General features: G+C 42.4%; 2 protein-coding genes across 6 annotated transcripts in view; one reads left to right on the top strand and one right to left on the bottom strand.

Moving 5' to 3' along the window:
* The window catches only part of LOC107273700 (zwei Ig domain protein zig-8), a 148,379-nt gene that overhangs the window by 52,500 nt on the left and 78,981 nt on the right, over window positions 1-16,898 (bottom strand). The window lies entirely within an intron of this gene.
* Window positions 4,004-6,091, top strand: LOC107273699. Its single transcript, XM_015752155.2, has one exon. The coding sequence runs from the start codon at window positions 4,279-4,281 to the stop codon at window positions 5,479-5,481; it is 1,203 nt and encodes a 400-aa protein (XP_015607641.1). The 5' UTR covers window positions 4,004-4,278; the 3' UTR covers window positions 5,482-6,091.

The following is a 16,898-nucleotide window of genomic DNA, read 5'->3' as shown; positions in this document are numbered from 1 at the left end:
GCTGGGTTCTAGCTCACTGCTACCGAGTTAACGAAACAAAGCTCCTATTTCCGAGGACTCATTAACCTAACGACAGTTTAACTTTGAGTCTGGGTATTAGTCGCAATTCTTATGCAAAGAGGACTTCTCGCACTTGCTTCCCAGGTGCTTGAGTGCCACTTGGACCCGACTAAGCGTCAACAGACGCATAGTTTACGTTTGTAAGCTGCTTCGGAATGTTCACGCTTTGTCTTCGGCATCTCGTTTCTCTGCCCGGTTTTACACTACCTGTGCTCGGCACAGTTTCGCCTGGTTAAGTTCGAAACTCTTGTTCGTCACTCGGTATATCGACATAGATACATTGGTCATCTGTATCCTACGCGCACTTGAAAGTGACAGTTTCGCCTGGTTAAATTCGAAACTGTTCTTTGTCACTCGTAATATCGACGTACATACGTTAGTTATCTGTGGTGTCTGTGTACTTAAAAATCGTGATAATTCGGGCCTCTGTCAACTGTTTTTGTTCAATGGCAAGTCACAAGTAAATTGAGATTATTAAAGTGGGTCTTGACAAACTGACTAGTCATCGTGATCACTTGCGATCCGAGCATTACTCGGAGAAGCGCTTTATAGCGGGTAACTCGCTTGTTAGAAAAGTACCGAGCTGCAGGAGAATTATATGAGTGGGAACAATCAACATTTTATAAGCCAGGGCGATATGAACTGATAATTTTAGATAGAAAACTGATAGTACTTGTCTGTCTTTTGTATGCAAACGATTAAATCTGTTTATTTTTGAGCAAATGCGTTTTTGCCTCTGTGGCTTTTACACTGAGGCGATACTGTACACGTGGGTACAGTAATAAGTCAGTTATCTTATCTTCGTCTTCGCCCAATGCTCCAGAGATTACTGAAAAATTTGGCGACTAGTGCATGACTGCGTCTTTGATTTATTGCACTCAGTGGAAAATTATTTGCTTCGAGTACATTTACCAAATGCATACAGATAGACTATAATGGATTAGGCGTGTTTTGTGCTAAAATCGTAAACAGGAATGCCGCTTGTCGCAGTTAATGAGAACTGTGTCACTGCACGTAAAAATTTTTCTTTAAAATATCTTTAATTTTCGTTAAATATTCATCTACTAATCGGGAAGATTCTGATTAGTCTCTGTAAGTAAATAGGGTTGTTATTCCTAGATTGTAATGGTTTGATACGACGAAGATAAAAATATCTTTGAACATAAATATACTATATAACCAACAAGAATTTCAATTGCCTAAAATCTATGTAATTTATTGGGAAAATACAAGTGAGACAATCTAATGCAATGTAAGGTCCTTACACCTGACGATTCGAGGCAAATCAGCTGAGAAGCTTCTGGTGTTGTCTTTTGGTAGTGTCAGCAACCATTTCGGATACCCTACATTTCCTATTTTCACTAGCTTTATTGACTAAGATTTATCGAGCTTTTACAACTTTTCAAAAGTTTTCTCCTTGCTTACTACTCAGTTACTCCTTCACTCGTTGACTAACTTTGACCTTTTCCCCACACCTCCCTCCCCTTGCCACCCTGCCTCTTTCCATCATCAGGGAATCACAAATTAATCGCTGTTCATGGTTTTCGAAAGACTACTTTATTATGGCAGGAACTGTCGTTTCGCGTTACGGCTAGATTGCTCCTCTCCATTGGACTGCTCTGGCTAACTTTCGATAGAGTTCCCGCTATGATGTATGAATTCGAATAAGAATCATTAGTCTTTCCGACTGTGCCGGACGTTTCCAAATCCTGAATTGGACAATTGCTTTTCATCCTCACGCTCCTCTGGATAACCGAGTACGTGGCGTAACTTCTTGCAATTCTTGTGAAATTTCAAGCAGGCAACCTTAGCAGAGAGTCTAGCATTGATTTATTGCGTTTTAGTCGTTACTCGTCTTAAAGTAAATTTTTATATTATATATATAACGCCGCAAAGACGATAAGATACCAAAATTGTGAATATCTACCCAGAAAATAAATTCAAGTGGTACCGCAATAAGAGTGATTTTTACAGTCACTCAAGTTACGAAGAAAACGTATACATGAGGGCGAAAGGTACACGAGGTTCTGTAAAGTCGAACTAGGAATCCGCAGTATAATGACGCCGAGTTAACAGGATTCGGCCGCTCAAATGAAGAAATTTCGAGAGGACAAGCGTATTTGGAAGCACTCGAGGCGCGCGCGATTTTTTTTCGTGCTCTACGTTTCGCATGACCCACATTTTCAATGAGAAAGGTTGTATAAAAGGAAGGCTGGTTGACTTACTAAACGAAACTCGTACGTTGACCAAAATATGAAAAATGCAAAGTAATGCGACAACTTTCGTGGCCGATGGAGTTTCCTTCAAGTTTTCATGATATATCTCCACGACATGAAAAGTCGTGGTGGCCAAGGACGCCATCATGAATTAAATTAAATCTCAAAGAATTCCATCGACGCTTTTGGCTCGAATGTAGGGAAATAAAAGGTAAGCCTTTGTGCATCCAAAGACTGTTCCGTGTAACTTTGAGTCTCGGGATTTCTCACCAATGCTTTTCATGAGAAATCCGCAGAACGATGAACTTTCGATTCTGATCTAACTGCACTGATTCAGGCTTTGGACAGAAGCTTTGGTTCTTGGCTAGATTCTGGTCACAAAAAGGGGTCATAAGGTTTCTATAGTCGCAGGTAACTTTTGCGTTCTTTTATTGGGTCCAAAGGATGACTATCTTAATTACATACACTTGTGAGCGCAAGAGAAAGCGAACGAAGGGGCAAGAGGGATTGATCGGTAGAAAAAGAAATGATATGAGATGGCGAGAGAGCGAGAGAGAGAGAGAGCAAGAGAGAGAGAGAGAGAGAGAGAGAGATTCGAAATAAGAAAATACAAGATAAAAGATGAGAAATGAATTTATGGAGCCGGAGGCTCCCTGTATTTTCGTCTGTATCCGAAACGAGTCTGAAGCATCTCTCGGTTTCTCGAGGTACCCTCACCCATTCCCTGTGACGAGAAGGCCACTCGTGCGCAGCCAATTCAGTTAATTTCATCCTTGCGAGCCAAGAAGACGATTTTGCGCCGCTTGCGTTTCTAGATCGTAGACGGCACTCGTGGCTTTTTTTTTTTGGAATTTCCGCAATCTTCGTAAGTGGACGAGGGATTGTTTTCCAGTGCTTCTACCTAGACAGCCCTACCTACTTCCTTCCATACTCACTGAGCAAGGAAATAATTTCTTTGGAAAAACAGAAATAAAGATGAGAAAAACTCTTTTAGAAATTTTACAACTTCAATAAAAAAAAGCGATACCATTAATTGTTTCACAAAAATTCTTCACTATAGGAAAATAAAATGCATGCGGACAATAAAAAAAGAAATCGACGATACTATAACTCAGATATGATGAATGTAAATTGAAATTCAATTCCAGTGAATTGTGACGCTGGCATGGTATTGCGCGTAATGTTTATTTGTCATCGACAACGAGCAAGAGGAAGAAGCGTAATTCACGTTTTCAAAGTGCTGGCGACTGCAATGTCACTGTTGCTTGTAAAGAAAAAAATTTTTAAAACCTATCAACCGAATCAACGTTGAGTTATTTCTGACCGATGATCGTCCGTAGCATCGCTTGCAGAATGCAGAGTCGTGTCACCAATCGTCTCTTCCGCCTTACAAACATTGCGTAATCATCCGTCTAATATATACATACAGGATGAATTGCATTTTCCCCGTTTCCCATACCCAGTACCTCATTGTTGCCAACTACTAGTAATCATAAGCTACGGTTGCACGACGGCTTTAAACTGGATTAGTTAATACCGATATGAGAGAATTGACCAATCCCAAATATTCCTTACGAGTGAAAATGTCTGTGATTTATCTATTCCTTTAGATCAGTGATAAGTAAACCGGTTGAAGATTGCCGTGTTAAACGTAGTCATATTGAATGACGGGTACTTCACGATATCTGGTAAATGTCAATAGAGCACTTTCATAAATACAAGGCGTATTCGCAAGGCGTACGACTTGCAGTAGAGAGATGGTCGTGCAATGAACTAGTCAGTATCTCGATACACTTCGTCGCAGCTCACTGTGAATGCTTGCAATGTTAAGAAGGCATATCACGCAAGTGCAATTTAAATTAGTATTCTACAAAACTCAAGAAAACCCACAAGATGCACCGATGTCATTACCACTGAGGAGAGTTGCAATATAAAAGAAGATCCGTCCGATTCAACAGAGCCAGGGAAAAATCTGAAGAATCGTTAGAAGCCAAATTTCGAAATGAGTGTGGCCAACGACGAAAGAGCCTTGTGGATTAGAAAGGAAGTACTTCCAAGCGTGGAAAAAGCACTTGAGAAATACAATGAGGAAAGCACTTCGTACTCCTGGCAAATGTCTAGCCCAAAGGCAGCTTTTTACGCATCCAGCGTTTATTTCGTTCACGGCACATTGGGCGACAAGCAAATAGATCTGGTTATTAAGACACCACCGATCGTGGCAGAGTTACGGGCGCTCATCAATTGTGACGATTTATTTCACAACGAGATTGTGTTCTACAGGAAATTTGTCAGGTACTACGAAAACATACCTAAATGCATATACGCGTCCAACGAGCCTCTGTGCAATGCTGTCATTGCGGTAGAAAATATCGAGAAACGTGGTTTTAAGATTGTGCCAGGATCGCGATTAAATTTGGAGTACGTTTTGGCAGCGATGAAAGAGTTGGGAAGATTTCATGCTCGCGGATACATTCTGAAAGAGAGCCAACCTGAACAATATTTTGAAATTCTCAAAAACCTACGACAAGGTGGTTCCGATGAAAATCATCAACGGTTCTTTGAATCCATTGAATATTTTATTAAAAGAGTTATCGGTATGTACGGCTTGAGAGTTAACAACGATCCTGCTTATTGGAAGAAAATGGAAAGCGATCTCGGTCGGATAATAAAACGAGCCAGTGAAACGAGCACTGTCTACGACGATTCGATAGCAGTCCTGTGCCATGGCGATTTTACCAAAAACAACGTTCTCTTCAAGAGGACCGGCGATCGGATAGAAGCGACCCTTATAGACTTTGCTCAAGTAAAACATAGCTCACCGGCAATCGACGTTTCCACTTTGCTCTACGTCTCCACATTTAAGAAAGATCGCACCGAACGATTTGACGATATCTTCAAAGCCTACCACGATGCTCTGCTCGGCTATCTGCGCGACGATCATAATTTCGCCATTGATTTAAAGAAATATTCACTCGAAACTTTTAAAGAGGATTACCACAAGCACATGGCTCACGGGATGTTCATTGCCAGCTACTTTCTACCAGCCATGTGCGCTAAGCGAAAAATCAGTATAATGGATTATTTCTTGAACGAGCGAGAAATATACTACGACATGTTGATTGAATCTAACGAGGACACTTTATTCGAGGAAATAATTGAGCTGCTTATTCAAATCAATGAAATTTATAATCTAAACCCCTTCTGATCGACGATTGAAGTTATGACCGTGCATGCCATAATCAGCAAGGAAAGTCACTCGCTTCATAAACACACCCACAAGTCCGAGTCGTTATTTCTATGTTTGGTCCCGAATTCCTTATCAGGAGTCTCATTCGATATCATAAGTCAAGGGGTTAATAATGCCCAAACCAGTTAAGCCTGGTCCTTGTATGAAGTCATCGAGTGACAACGCCCTAGACAAATGGTTCAAACTCAAGCACATGTTATGATGAGACCATACCATGGAGACAATGAACTCTGACAGTTTCTATTTGCGAAATATTATGAATCCCATTGTAGTTACTAAGTGTTTATAAAATCGAAGGCGTAACTCGGTGTGCACCAAATTTCTTACGCCAATTTCCGAATACGCGTGCGATGTAAATATTAATTAGTGATAATTGAATTAGAGTGGATGGCCCTGTCCCATGGCCAGAGTGATGGCCATTCACCTTAGTCAAATTTTTCGCCTGATAAACTTTATCGTAGACATTCAAGATCAATTCTCGGTACTGATGTAACGCGTGGACCTTCAAGCCCGAGCGTCTCTCAGTAGTTTGTCCGATGTGAAAATAAAGGAAATATGTTGACCCTAAGGCGTGGGTGTATTCGGTATTCAGCCTTCAGCCTTTACTATTCTGTCTCCTGTCTGTTGTCCTTTGTCGTTATCTTGAGCCAGCCTTGAATTTCACCAGAGGATTAACGTAACCTTTCGTCCTTTTCAGCTAAATTACGAGCTCCGTGAATACAGTCACGAGGGGACACTAGTATTAGTGCGAACGGCAGTGATAGTAGAGAGTTGAAACTATCTGACGCGATGACGTAACTCATCTGCCATAAGATAATAACACAGTGGAAAATCAAGAGAAGTACGAATGTACATATAGCAGCGTCTTATCAAGGAATAAATATGATAATTATAGGTGTTTACAGTAGGCGATGCTCTATGGAATTGACCCGCATAAGCGACAATCACGTATCCGACGGGAGCGTAAATATGCTTTTCTTGTTTCCATAACTGCAGGCTATCTACGTTTCGGATGAAAGTATTGCACCGTCCTTTTATAGAGGCAAAAACTTTGTCGTGTTCGTCTGTTTCTTACGGCGGGAAGAATGAAGTTTCCGTGAAATTTGACTTATCGGCTTTCACAGCACAATTCTGCGTTACAAGCATTTTCGGCTAAAAGATTCTCGCCTTTCGCGTTACCCAGTCAGTTTCTAGGTATAATTTTCCAATCGTCTCTAATCCGCAGCCGGTTACCTCTGACATTTAAAGACAGTTTTCTTGTGAAACTTTAAGAGAATCATGTAATGAGTCTTCTTGTCAATGAGGATGCTCGCCAAATGGAAAAGCTAATCCGTTTAGTGGCGCAAAGTCTTCAAAGTTCTGACTAATGCGGTTTTACTAGAACAACAGGACTTCTGATTGTGAGAATCGAAAACTTTTCTACAATTTTTTTAAAAATAATACAACTTACTATTTTTCCTCTGTAACGTAGCACAAACTCGATACGGGCCGGTTACGCAAGTCCAAGGGTCAAGACTCTAAATACATTCACGGAATTCTTGTTTCGTATTAACCTCACGCACGTGCCGATTCTTTAACTTTTTTCCATCCTCATCACGTAATCAATGTCGTCTAGAAACGTATGGCTTGAAAAAAGTATTTTTCCTTTCGCTTTCTTCCTTTTCTTTGTCATATTTTTTTATTTACAAGAAAGACGCAAGGCGCAGCAGCAAGACAAATAGCCAAGGTTTCGTTACTTTTTTTGTTGTCTTATAATCCCTATATTTATCATGTATTTTTTAAATATATTTTATGCATACATATATGGGTTATCCATACGGGAAGGGTGAAACTGGGCTGGTTTCAGGCATCAGGGCGAGAGGTAAGTATGCAAATGCAAGAGTACATTTATCTCGGCACCACGCCCATGTATTTCCTGGGAGCTTCCGGACGCATTGTCGGGGCGAATCGAATCCCCACACCCTGAGGCCCACCAGTGCCACCCAAGCCCCGATACTCCGGAGATTTACGAGCAAACTAGCCTGGTCCCCAGGGCTAATAGACCGGCAAGTTATGGGGCAATTCAATTTAATTTCAGAAAATAAACAACCGCGTCCCCCGCCAGCGATCAATGTATTCAGAATTGGCAACATCTCGGAGATGGCAGGAGCTCATCGAAGCGGTCCAGATCCTTCTGCCTAAGAATAGTTCTTTCACTCTAAAGCATCGCGATACAGTTTCGCTATTTCACGTGTTCAGGACACAATAGCGCAATTACCTATAACTATAATATTTACAGACGTCGCGGTCTCGACGCTGGAGATTTGAATTGCAACCGGATTTGAAAGAAACGCGACGGCGAATTAGAGCGGTCGTTACGATCTAATTGTTAAACAGCTCGCGGCGCTGCACAAGCCGCGTTTCCACTAACGACGGGCAGCTTGGGGTAATGGTCGCTCCGACCAATGAGAATGGAGTTGAGTTTCAGATTATATCGTTTCTCGAGCGTCCTCGGCACTTTGTGTATTTCCGCCCGATACTCAAAATCAAATCGTTGCACCAACTTTAAAGAGCATTGCACTTCTCGTCATGTATCACGCAATCGGTTCACCTTTTTGCATTAAAAGAAAAAGCTATACTATATAATTTTTCCAATTTTCAAGTCTCATTCTGTAAACTCTATTTCGAGTATTAATTGTAAAGGCAATCGCATTAGCCTTTCATGGGATTTCATACAGCACAGAAAGACCAGTCGTGTACATGATTGTGCTCGTGACTCTATTTGGCTGCATCGCTGGGCAGAGGTATTGCTGTTTGTATTTCAATACGAATTTGCATTTCTATCGGTTTGACTGTGGCTGTTCCAGATACGACCAGGAAACTATTCGGTAGTCTGTCCGACTTATATTTCTTGTTAATCGAGAATGATATTTCATGAGGCGTGAGAGATGCGGGACAGATACAATCGTACGTCATAGTGTTCCGGAAGAGTGTAACGACTTTGGATAATCTAAAGGGAAAAGCGGTTGCGGGTCGTTCGAACCGACGGCATTCTGCTTTCTGACGATTATCAGGGCGGCCGTCGCGTATTAAAAAGGAAGCCACGTACGGAAGATGTCAGGAGCTCCGTGGGTGGGGTGAAACGAGGGGAAGACAAGGGGGGCTGGATGGCTCGTATTTATTAAGGCCATTAACCCCTGTGGAACTGGGGATTCGAGTGATGAGGCTGAAGGTGAATTCGAAAAGAAAGAAGGCTTTACCGGTGAGATAAAGAGTAGTCATCGGCCTGAATGAAATACAGGAACTGCTTGGAAAATGAAAAATGGGCCTATACACAAGACGGACTGGAGGGCTCGTATCAACTGATCGGGTATCGTCTGGATGCGTTTCTTCTAGAATTCCTTCGTACTCGAAGAAACCAGACTAGGCCGATTCCATTTAGCCATGAGGACTTTGATCGATTTGTAGAATTTCTCTGACTAGCAAAGAGTATGGTAGAGAGCTTTGGTTAAATCTCTCCCTATAGGAAGAAAGTTCTCGTGGAAAAGTGTGCAGCACTAAAGCCTTATCCATCAAGATTTATATGAAACGTTAGAGTAAAAGTCGAATCCAATGAATACTTTGTCCAATTCGCTTTTAACATCGATCAGCCATGAAACACAAGCATGAATATATACATTTATGTATATATATGAAAGCTACATATTGTACTGCTATAAAAGTGTGGAAAACCAGTATATCCTGTCCGTGGGACAAAAACCATGAGAATACCTCGAAGACTAGAAAAGTACCTTTTCAAACGAATTGCTTCAAACTCGAATGAGATCTCGTTGTCGAAAGCTGACCCCTGCCCCTCTGGCTATTTTACGTTAGTAAAAAAGGAGTATCGTGAAATATTGAGAAATACGAGATGGACAGAGAGCGTGGAAGAAATTCGAGTGAAATTATAAGATCCGTAAGGAGCCAGAGAGGGATACAAATATTAATTCGAACGTAGCGGTACGATCAAGGATACTTGTGTTTGGATTCGGCAGAATCAAAATCGACCCGTGCATTTATATCGGGAGCGTAATATTATGTAATTGTCGCCCCTCGAATATCGAACGATCAAACCCACTTCTCTGATTCGTTATTCTCAATCGCAAATCACCCCGTATCACCAACAGTCTTAGACTCCCGACCTCTGCCAATCCCAGCCTCTCATTTCCTGCATCCACAGGTTCACCTGGTAAGCGTTATCGCTATCTCTACCATTTTCGTTTAATCGGGCTATTGTTATTCTGCGTGAGCAAGACGATATCAGCAGAGACGAGCGTGCTTTACGTATACCGTCTTGTGAAAGATTGTGACTCTAGGAAAAGGGTATGCAAAAGAGGAGGAAGCCCAGTCGGGGCCAGATTAGCCTATATCCAGTTACACCCCTTTCGACATACATAGCAGCGATGCTCAGCCTGACTACGGCTTCATATTATTGTCTGTTATTGCTCGAAGGGAAGGCTTTAGATTTCCTTAAGGAAATTTCAGGGGGGACGACGAGTAACGAAATACGCTATGAAATTTCTAAGTCTTGAATTTCGTCCATTCCTGGGAATGTGTGATGACATCGATTGGGCGAATCTCGCTGAGCTCGGACCACGTGGCTGCGACGCGATAGATACATCGTACGCTAAGCGAAATTTTTTATTCTGTGTTTCGCGAGTACAAAAATTACACGACAGTCCTCGAATCAACTGCACCGACTGGAAGATCCTGCGCGAATGATAAATTCTACTATCGTCGACGTCAATTTCATGAAGATTGGAACTTTAACAGAGCTCTTTGTGCCGCGAAGCATTTTCACTCTGGGAGAGCATTATTCGCTTGAACGTTTCCTTAGAAATAGAAAAACAATGGCAAAAAAAGTTGTCCTCTTTAACAAAGTTTCATGAAATCTGCCAAGCTCTTGTTGAATCGCACGCGTTTGTTTCAGAGAAAAACAAAAAAAAACATTTCACGCGAAATTGAAATATTTCACGGTCGCGACAGCGTTACGTAACACTTGCGACGCATAACGAGAAAGCTCATCCGTCAGCTAGATTCAAGGATTATACAACGTGGATACAGTGAACACGCGAGAGAATCTCATTAAGGGCTCACGCGCAAAACCAATACACATTACGGATCCGCCCTCGCCTAAGTGCTTCCTTCGGCTGTTCTCTGTGGCTGGTCCATCTGCACGTCCGCAAATAACCACGTATAATAACCCTATAGTCCTCTGGTACCATAATGCTACGATACTGGGACCTGCAAGTGACAATGCACTTATAGCCGCACTTACTTCGGGTATCCATGCGCTATCCTATGGTCAATTTTCGTTAGGTTACTCCGGTGGATATTTACGCACCATGTATTTTCACCTTAATATAGATTGGCATTACTGGGTTTACGTTACACGAAATTTGTACTGGTACGATTATGTTAAAGACGCGTATAGTATCACTCTGTGGAAGCATGCTTATTTTCTTGATTCCAGAATTTATCTATTTCCCCTATTCAATTCGCACAATAAAAAATCCTCTGGGGATGTCTCTTGGTTTATTCGGATATATCGCTCGATCGAATGAATAGCCTAGCGGGAGAAAAGGACGTGCACCTAACGAAAAAACGGTTTTTCCGAACTGGCTACAAGACACAACGTTAGCTCAAGGCGAACCAGCAGCAGCACGGTAGTTTGGGGCGAAACGGGAAAAAGTATAGCTATTATTATTCATCCTCTCGATAGGAGTTAACGAAGCTTCGTGTAAACTCTTCTTGGCAGGGTATACATATAGGGTAATGCGTTAGAAGAAGTATGAGAATGGGGACATGAGTTTTCGTCAACAAAGGAGTAATCCGACGTCACGATATCAATCGATTGGGGATTTACATGTAAATAGCTTCAGAAATTTCTGGATCGGTCGAACTGATCAAGTCGCCCCATCGACTTCTCCTTTCGCTGCCCTACAAACGTGTAACATGGTAGAACGTATTTATCATCGCCGTCTCCTGAGCCCTCCTATTTTCCTCGTTAATAAGAACAGTCGATCCTGAACATTAATGCGGCTAATGGGATTGGAATTTCAATTGGCTTTTATCATCAGATAATGAGAACTCTGCTCGTCGGGCCTTTTAAAAGGGGTAACGTTTCCAAAGTGGCGCGTGTCACAGAATTTCGCGTGTTTCCACAGTACGGCTTACATTTCACATTTTTAAACGTTCGTCGCGTGTATATCCAACACGTGCTCGTGCAATGGAAGCCGGCCTGGGTCCTCGAGTCCCTGGACACGGTATTACTAGTGGTAGCTAGGGCTCTCACGCGATCATCTTGGCCAAGGACGCGTGGGGGAAGGAACCTTCAATCGATAAAGAAAAATCAAGTGAAATTCTCCGTTAATAAGAGAAATAAAACTCGTTCAGATAATACAGGTCAAATTATTCTTACAACATTCAATCTTATTCTATCAGACGTGCGGTCGTATCATTTTTACAAACATATTATTAAAAATAATTCAACATCATTTGCTTCGTTTCCTTTGACGTTTTCAAAGTGGCCATAGCGATCGTATGGTATTCGATCAATGAACAAGACACCGTGGAATTTACAGGAACAAAATTCGATTCGTCCGATAGAAACACGAGAATGCAGTTGCGGATTCTCACCCAGTGAATTCAGTTTCGGAGTGCAAACGGAATGATGCAGTTCTATTTTATGCGACACACCACGTCCGTCTGCTTTCGGCAGCTGTTCTTCCGTCCCTCAATAGCAACTTTATTGGAAATCAAAATTTCTTCGGAAATATGCAAAAACTCGATGTATGACTTTAGCTTGCATTTTGTTCCCATCGCATACAATCCCACGAGTAATCGATGTCAGTATAACGGGTAATCAATAGACGAAACGTATCGAATGCAATTTCACTGCAGCAGCTTTCGATCCAATTACTATATCACTGATGTTGAATGTATGTCGCAGTACGTGTAGTATAATAAATCAATCTGAATTTCAAATGGAAACGGATTATGCGTGCGGTAATCATAGCTCAGACATTAAATCAAATCATTAGAAAGTTTTGTCCATGTACAAATCGATATATAGTCGTGCTTAAATATGGTCACTTAGTTCTTGACATGGCTTCTGCCTAAATCCTTTTTGCTTTAAGTAAATCAGTATGACGCGCATTCGGTCGCGGACTGTGGCGGAACGGGTAAATAAAAAGATATTTACGTAAAAACTGGATAAATCGAATATGGTCACGTCGACTGTAACAAGTTAGAGAAAACCGAGAGAAGTTTGTTGGAGAAACGAGAATCTAGTTGAATATAGTATGTTCGTTTGTTAATTCGCTTCTCCCACTGTGTCCTGGATGCTCTGAGATAGCGAGGAGATAGATGGCCCGTACACGTGAGATCATGTTAGCGATATCAACTCACCGCATGGTTTCCGGTTTACAAGGATCATTATTTTCGCGTTAGCCTCGCCTAGTCACTAGCTCTGTGTGGCCCGAGGTCAACCTGGTCCCGTTTTGAATAAGCAATCGTTCGTTAGAAGTACTTCGGAACCATGGTTACCGTGCCAAACCACACGGAGGAATTCGTTTTCACTCGTTTTGATAGTTTGCCTTTTTGATTTCTCATTGTTGTTTCCTTTCTGCATATACAGTATACTTTGTGTCAGTAGTATCGAATCGCAAGCTCGAATTATCTCGGATGTCATTGAGAAGATTGAGGACACATTTTTTTTTTTTGAGAATCGAAGCTTAATATTTCGATGGGGAAAAGAGAAACTTTTCGAGCTGTCGGATAGAGCGAATTGGTGGACCAAGACCCAGCATCAAAGTCTGTATCTTGATTAGAGAAGGAGAGAGTGAGTGTGTGTGTGTGTGTGTGTGAGAGAGAGAGAGAGAGAGAGTAGAGTAGAAGGACGATAGGCCGTCGGAGAAAAGGAGATAGAAACTCCACCTTGAGACGCCGAGCGTGCAGAAGAACAATTGAATCAGCGAAATCAAGCACAGCCAGTCGAATGGGGCACGGAGCAATCAGGATTCGCTATGAATTTAAATGCTGTGAGCCAAGTCCTTGCACCCGTAAAATTACTCTATCGCGAGTCATCCAGAAAACTTTCGCTCCCTATACATGTACTACACGTCGTGTTCCTTCTTCATTGCCTCTACAGAAGACTGCGGAAATTTATGGTGGTTCCTTTTGCCAGATCACAGACGAACAGTTCGACGTGAAACAGGAAAGCATCTGCTCAGGGAATAACTGGGAATTAGCTAAACCGTCACGGCGACGTGAACTCTTGCTTGCGTTTTAAAAATCTTTTTACTTTTTTATTTCCCATTCGTTTTTAGTTGCACTTTGGTAGGTTCTCGTTAGACCACAGCAGATACACTCCCTGTGGCACGTATGGGTCTTTCACTCGGAATTTCCACGTTTGAAGCCGAGTGCAATGCGAGCTAGAAAAAACGTCAGCTCGGTGAAGTAAAAAGGACGAAAGGAAAAAAGAAAGTAGAGTGAAAGGAGGCTGAATGGATCTAGAAAACTTTTACATCGTGAAAAGATCGACAGCAAATATACCAGACTGCATACATAATTAATCGTTAGACATGTTCGTAGAAAACCTATCTGTCAGCGCTTTTCCCGATGGCGCATATTTAATTGGTACTCAACTTTTATCTACATCCCTCGACATCAAGGTACATCCACACGGTGCGGTAAGGGATCCGAGCGACCCCTAAAATTTCTGGGGATAAGAATTCGTACGTGGATGAACTGTGTTTCACTAGCCCATGGCGGTCAAAGAGATTCTTCGTACCCGTATATCGTACCTTGTCTCTAGACATCCTTAAAGACATCGAAAAATCCTTGCCACTCCTTGCCACGCGTGTACAGCTATCGACAATCCAAACTATCGTCACACGGCACAAAGGAACGAAAGAGAAGAAGGAGAAGAGAAAAAATACAAGGCTATATCCAGCAAGACTAGTGCTCTACCGAAAAGTAATATCAGAACCTTTTATTGTCTGAACGGAATCAAAGTTCGCAGAGGCTGTAATAGAACAAGTGTCTAGAGTTAGTTTTGTAACAGTTATAAAACAAGACTAGGTGAAATTTACTCGTCTCGAGAGTCTCTCTCGTTTCCTTTCCTCGTCCTGTTCTGGTCCTCTGGGAGTGACCAGCCAGCGTGTCACGGAAATACGAACCATTTTCAGGATAAGACTGCAGGGTTTTGGCTCAGCGCAGCATTGCCAACATTTCGGTCAGCTGCGAGTAGCGTGCAAATGGTCTGCAATTACCTCGCTTTCTAATTTCGTTCTGGCTGGCCTCTGGCTGATCTAACGATCAAATCTCGTGACCCCAGAGACGTGTAAGAGGAAGGCCTAGCCTCGAGCTCCCGAGCTAATCGAACCTCCCTACGCGAAGGACTGCCAGCTGCTTTTCAACTTGGCTTCGCCTTCTGTTCTCCAATTTAACGAGGTCTTTACTTCGCCGCCTCTCGGCCACCACTCCCCTCCTTGCCACCCAACAAATGGGGGTCCCCAGTTGTTACCGTCCAGCCCTTGTGACTATCTTTACAGGATATCCAGCAATGTCATAAACTTATAATCGTAGCACGGCAGGACTGTACATTCTTCTGGGATTCCTTTCAGAAACGGAGACGCCCTATGAAAAATCAGCTTCCACGTCTCTTTGACTGTGGCTGCTGTTGGTATCTATGTATGTATATCCGGGCGAGCGACGGCTCGAAAGCTGCGGCATAAATTACATGCCTAATGGTATTCTCACAAAGTGCTGCCAACAAACGGCACTGGCTAACGAGGTACTTCTGCAAAATTAAAAATCATTCTTCGCCACGAGAAGCGAGAAGAGACGCGCTGCTATCTTTACAATTGACGGAGTGCATGGCCATGGGACGTGAAGGACGCGCTGTTTTGTGCTGACGGCCCATTCAGGACTCGGCCATCTTTGCTCTCGTATACACGAATTTCCTCTTTGCTCGCGAACGTGTCACTTTCGTGCTCGCCAAGTACCTACGTATATTCCAACTGAATTGACTCGCCAGGAAACGGCATATCGCATATTCGATTTTACTCGCTCAAATATGGTCCAAACATTTGCCTCGCATACGGAGGACTTTGGGAAAATGTACGATCTGCGGCAATGCGACGTCGTTTTAATTAGCTCTTTATCGTATCGCACCGAAATTGCGTTAGGCACTTAAATAATGTTGTTTACATGAGTTCCCGCAGCTCCCCTATATCTTCCAGAACACAGCTAATGAATGTACGTATAGTATTAGATCAGGATGTCGAGGTCTTCCTCGCACAAATTAAAATTAGGTAGAACAAACTTATGATTTAATGAGATCTTCCTAAGAGCAAAGTGTCTTATGAATAAACATTATAGAATCCGCGGAAGAACCTTTTGGGTGATGTTTATGGGACTGCTTTATCTTGCGAATGTCGCCGATAGGTTGTTCAGGTGATTTCGAAGGTTTCTATAAACCTTGAAGAATGCATCATGGCTCGCGCGTCCACGAACCACAATTTGGTAAACGTACTCCGTTCGGCATACAGACTGAAATCCTACTGGGAAATTTAATTTCACCGGAATCACGTGAGGCTCGTGTGACAACAGCCCAGCCGCATCACAAAAGGCCGCTGGGTACAATGACAGGAGGACAACGATTCAAGCAAACGTCAGCCGTTCGAGAGAGAGAAAAAAGATACGAAGATAAAAAAGGAATAAATCGTTGAGTCGCTTGGGTTTTAAAAAATAAGCGTTCCGGTATCGCTGTCACGAGGGTGTGTAATCGATAACCGGATGAAATTTGATTATCGATGAATTGCCGGGAGTGCCGATCGGTTCGGTTACGTCGACCTGGGCTCTGCTATAACCTCCACCTCCACCTACCCCGCCCCCCTCCAACGTAGCAAAGCGTGTCGAAGCGTCGAATCAAAGGTGATGATGTCGTCAGGTTGTCAGAACGCAGGAGCGCCTTAGCTTTGCGATTCAAATTCTAATGGATTCGATTCGAAGTCGAAGTCACCCCCTTTCATACTATCGAGTAACTGTATAATCGGCCGGATTTTCCCGGCTTTCGCCTACAAATTGTGATGAATTTATTATGATTGACGAGCACCTGGCCATGAATCGTCAATTTCTCCGAATATATAGTCGCTCTTCAAGAAAGGGGAAAGAAAAGACGGTGACAGCCAGTCCTCGATTATTTCGTAAATACTTATTCGTTGGATTCCGAAAAATCGTAGTCGGTAACTATACTAACAGCACGATTATCGAAAAGATTGATCCAACTCGTAGCAGAAGTCATAAAGAATTTTGTTCGATTTTTTTTTTTTTTTTTGAATTGACGAATT

Source organism: Cephus cinctus, unplaced genomic scaffold, assembly GCF_000341935.2.
Source record: "Cephus cinctus unplaced genomic scaffold, Ccin1 Ccin1_scaffold1796, whole genome shotgun sequence".
In the NCBI taxonomy this organism is placed as follows: domain Eukaryota; kingdom Metazoa; phylum Arthropoda; class Insecta; order Hymenoptera; family Cephidae; genus Cephus; species Cephus cinctus.
This window is presented reverse-complemented; position numbering and strand designations above follow the sequence as displayed.

Excerpts from the sequence above, each read along its gene's own strand:
- LOC107273699 (XM_015752155.2), top strand. The coding sequence starts at position 4,279 with ATGAGTGTGGCCAACGACGAAAGAGCCTTGTGGATTAGAAAGGAAGTA.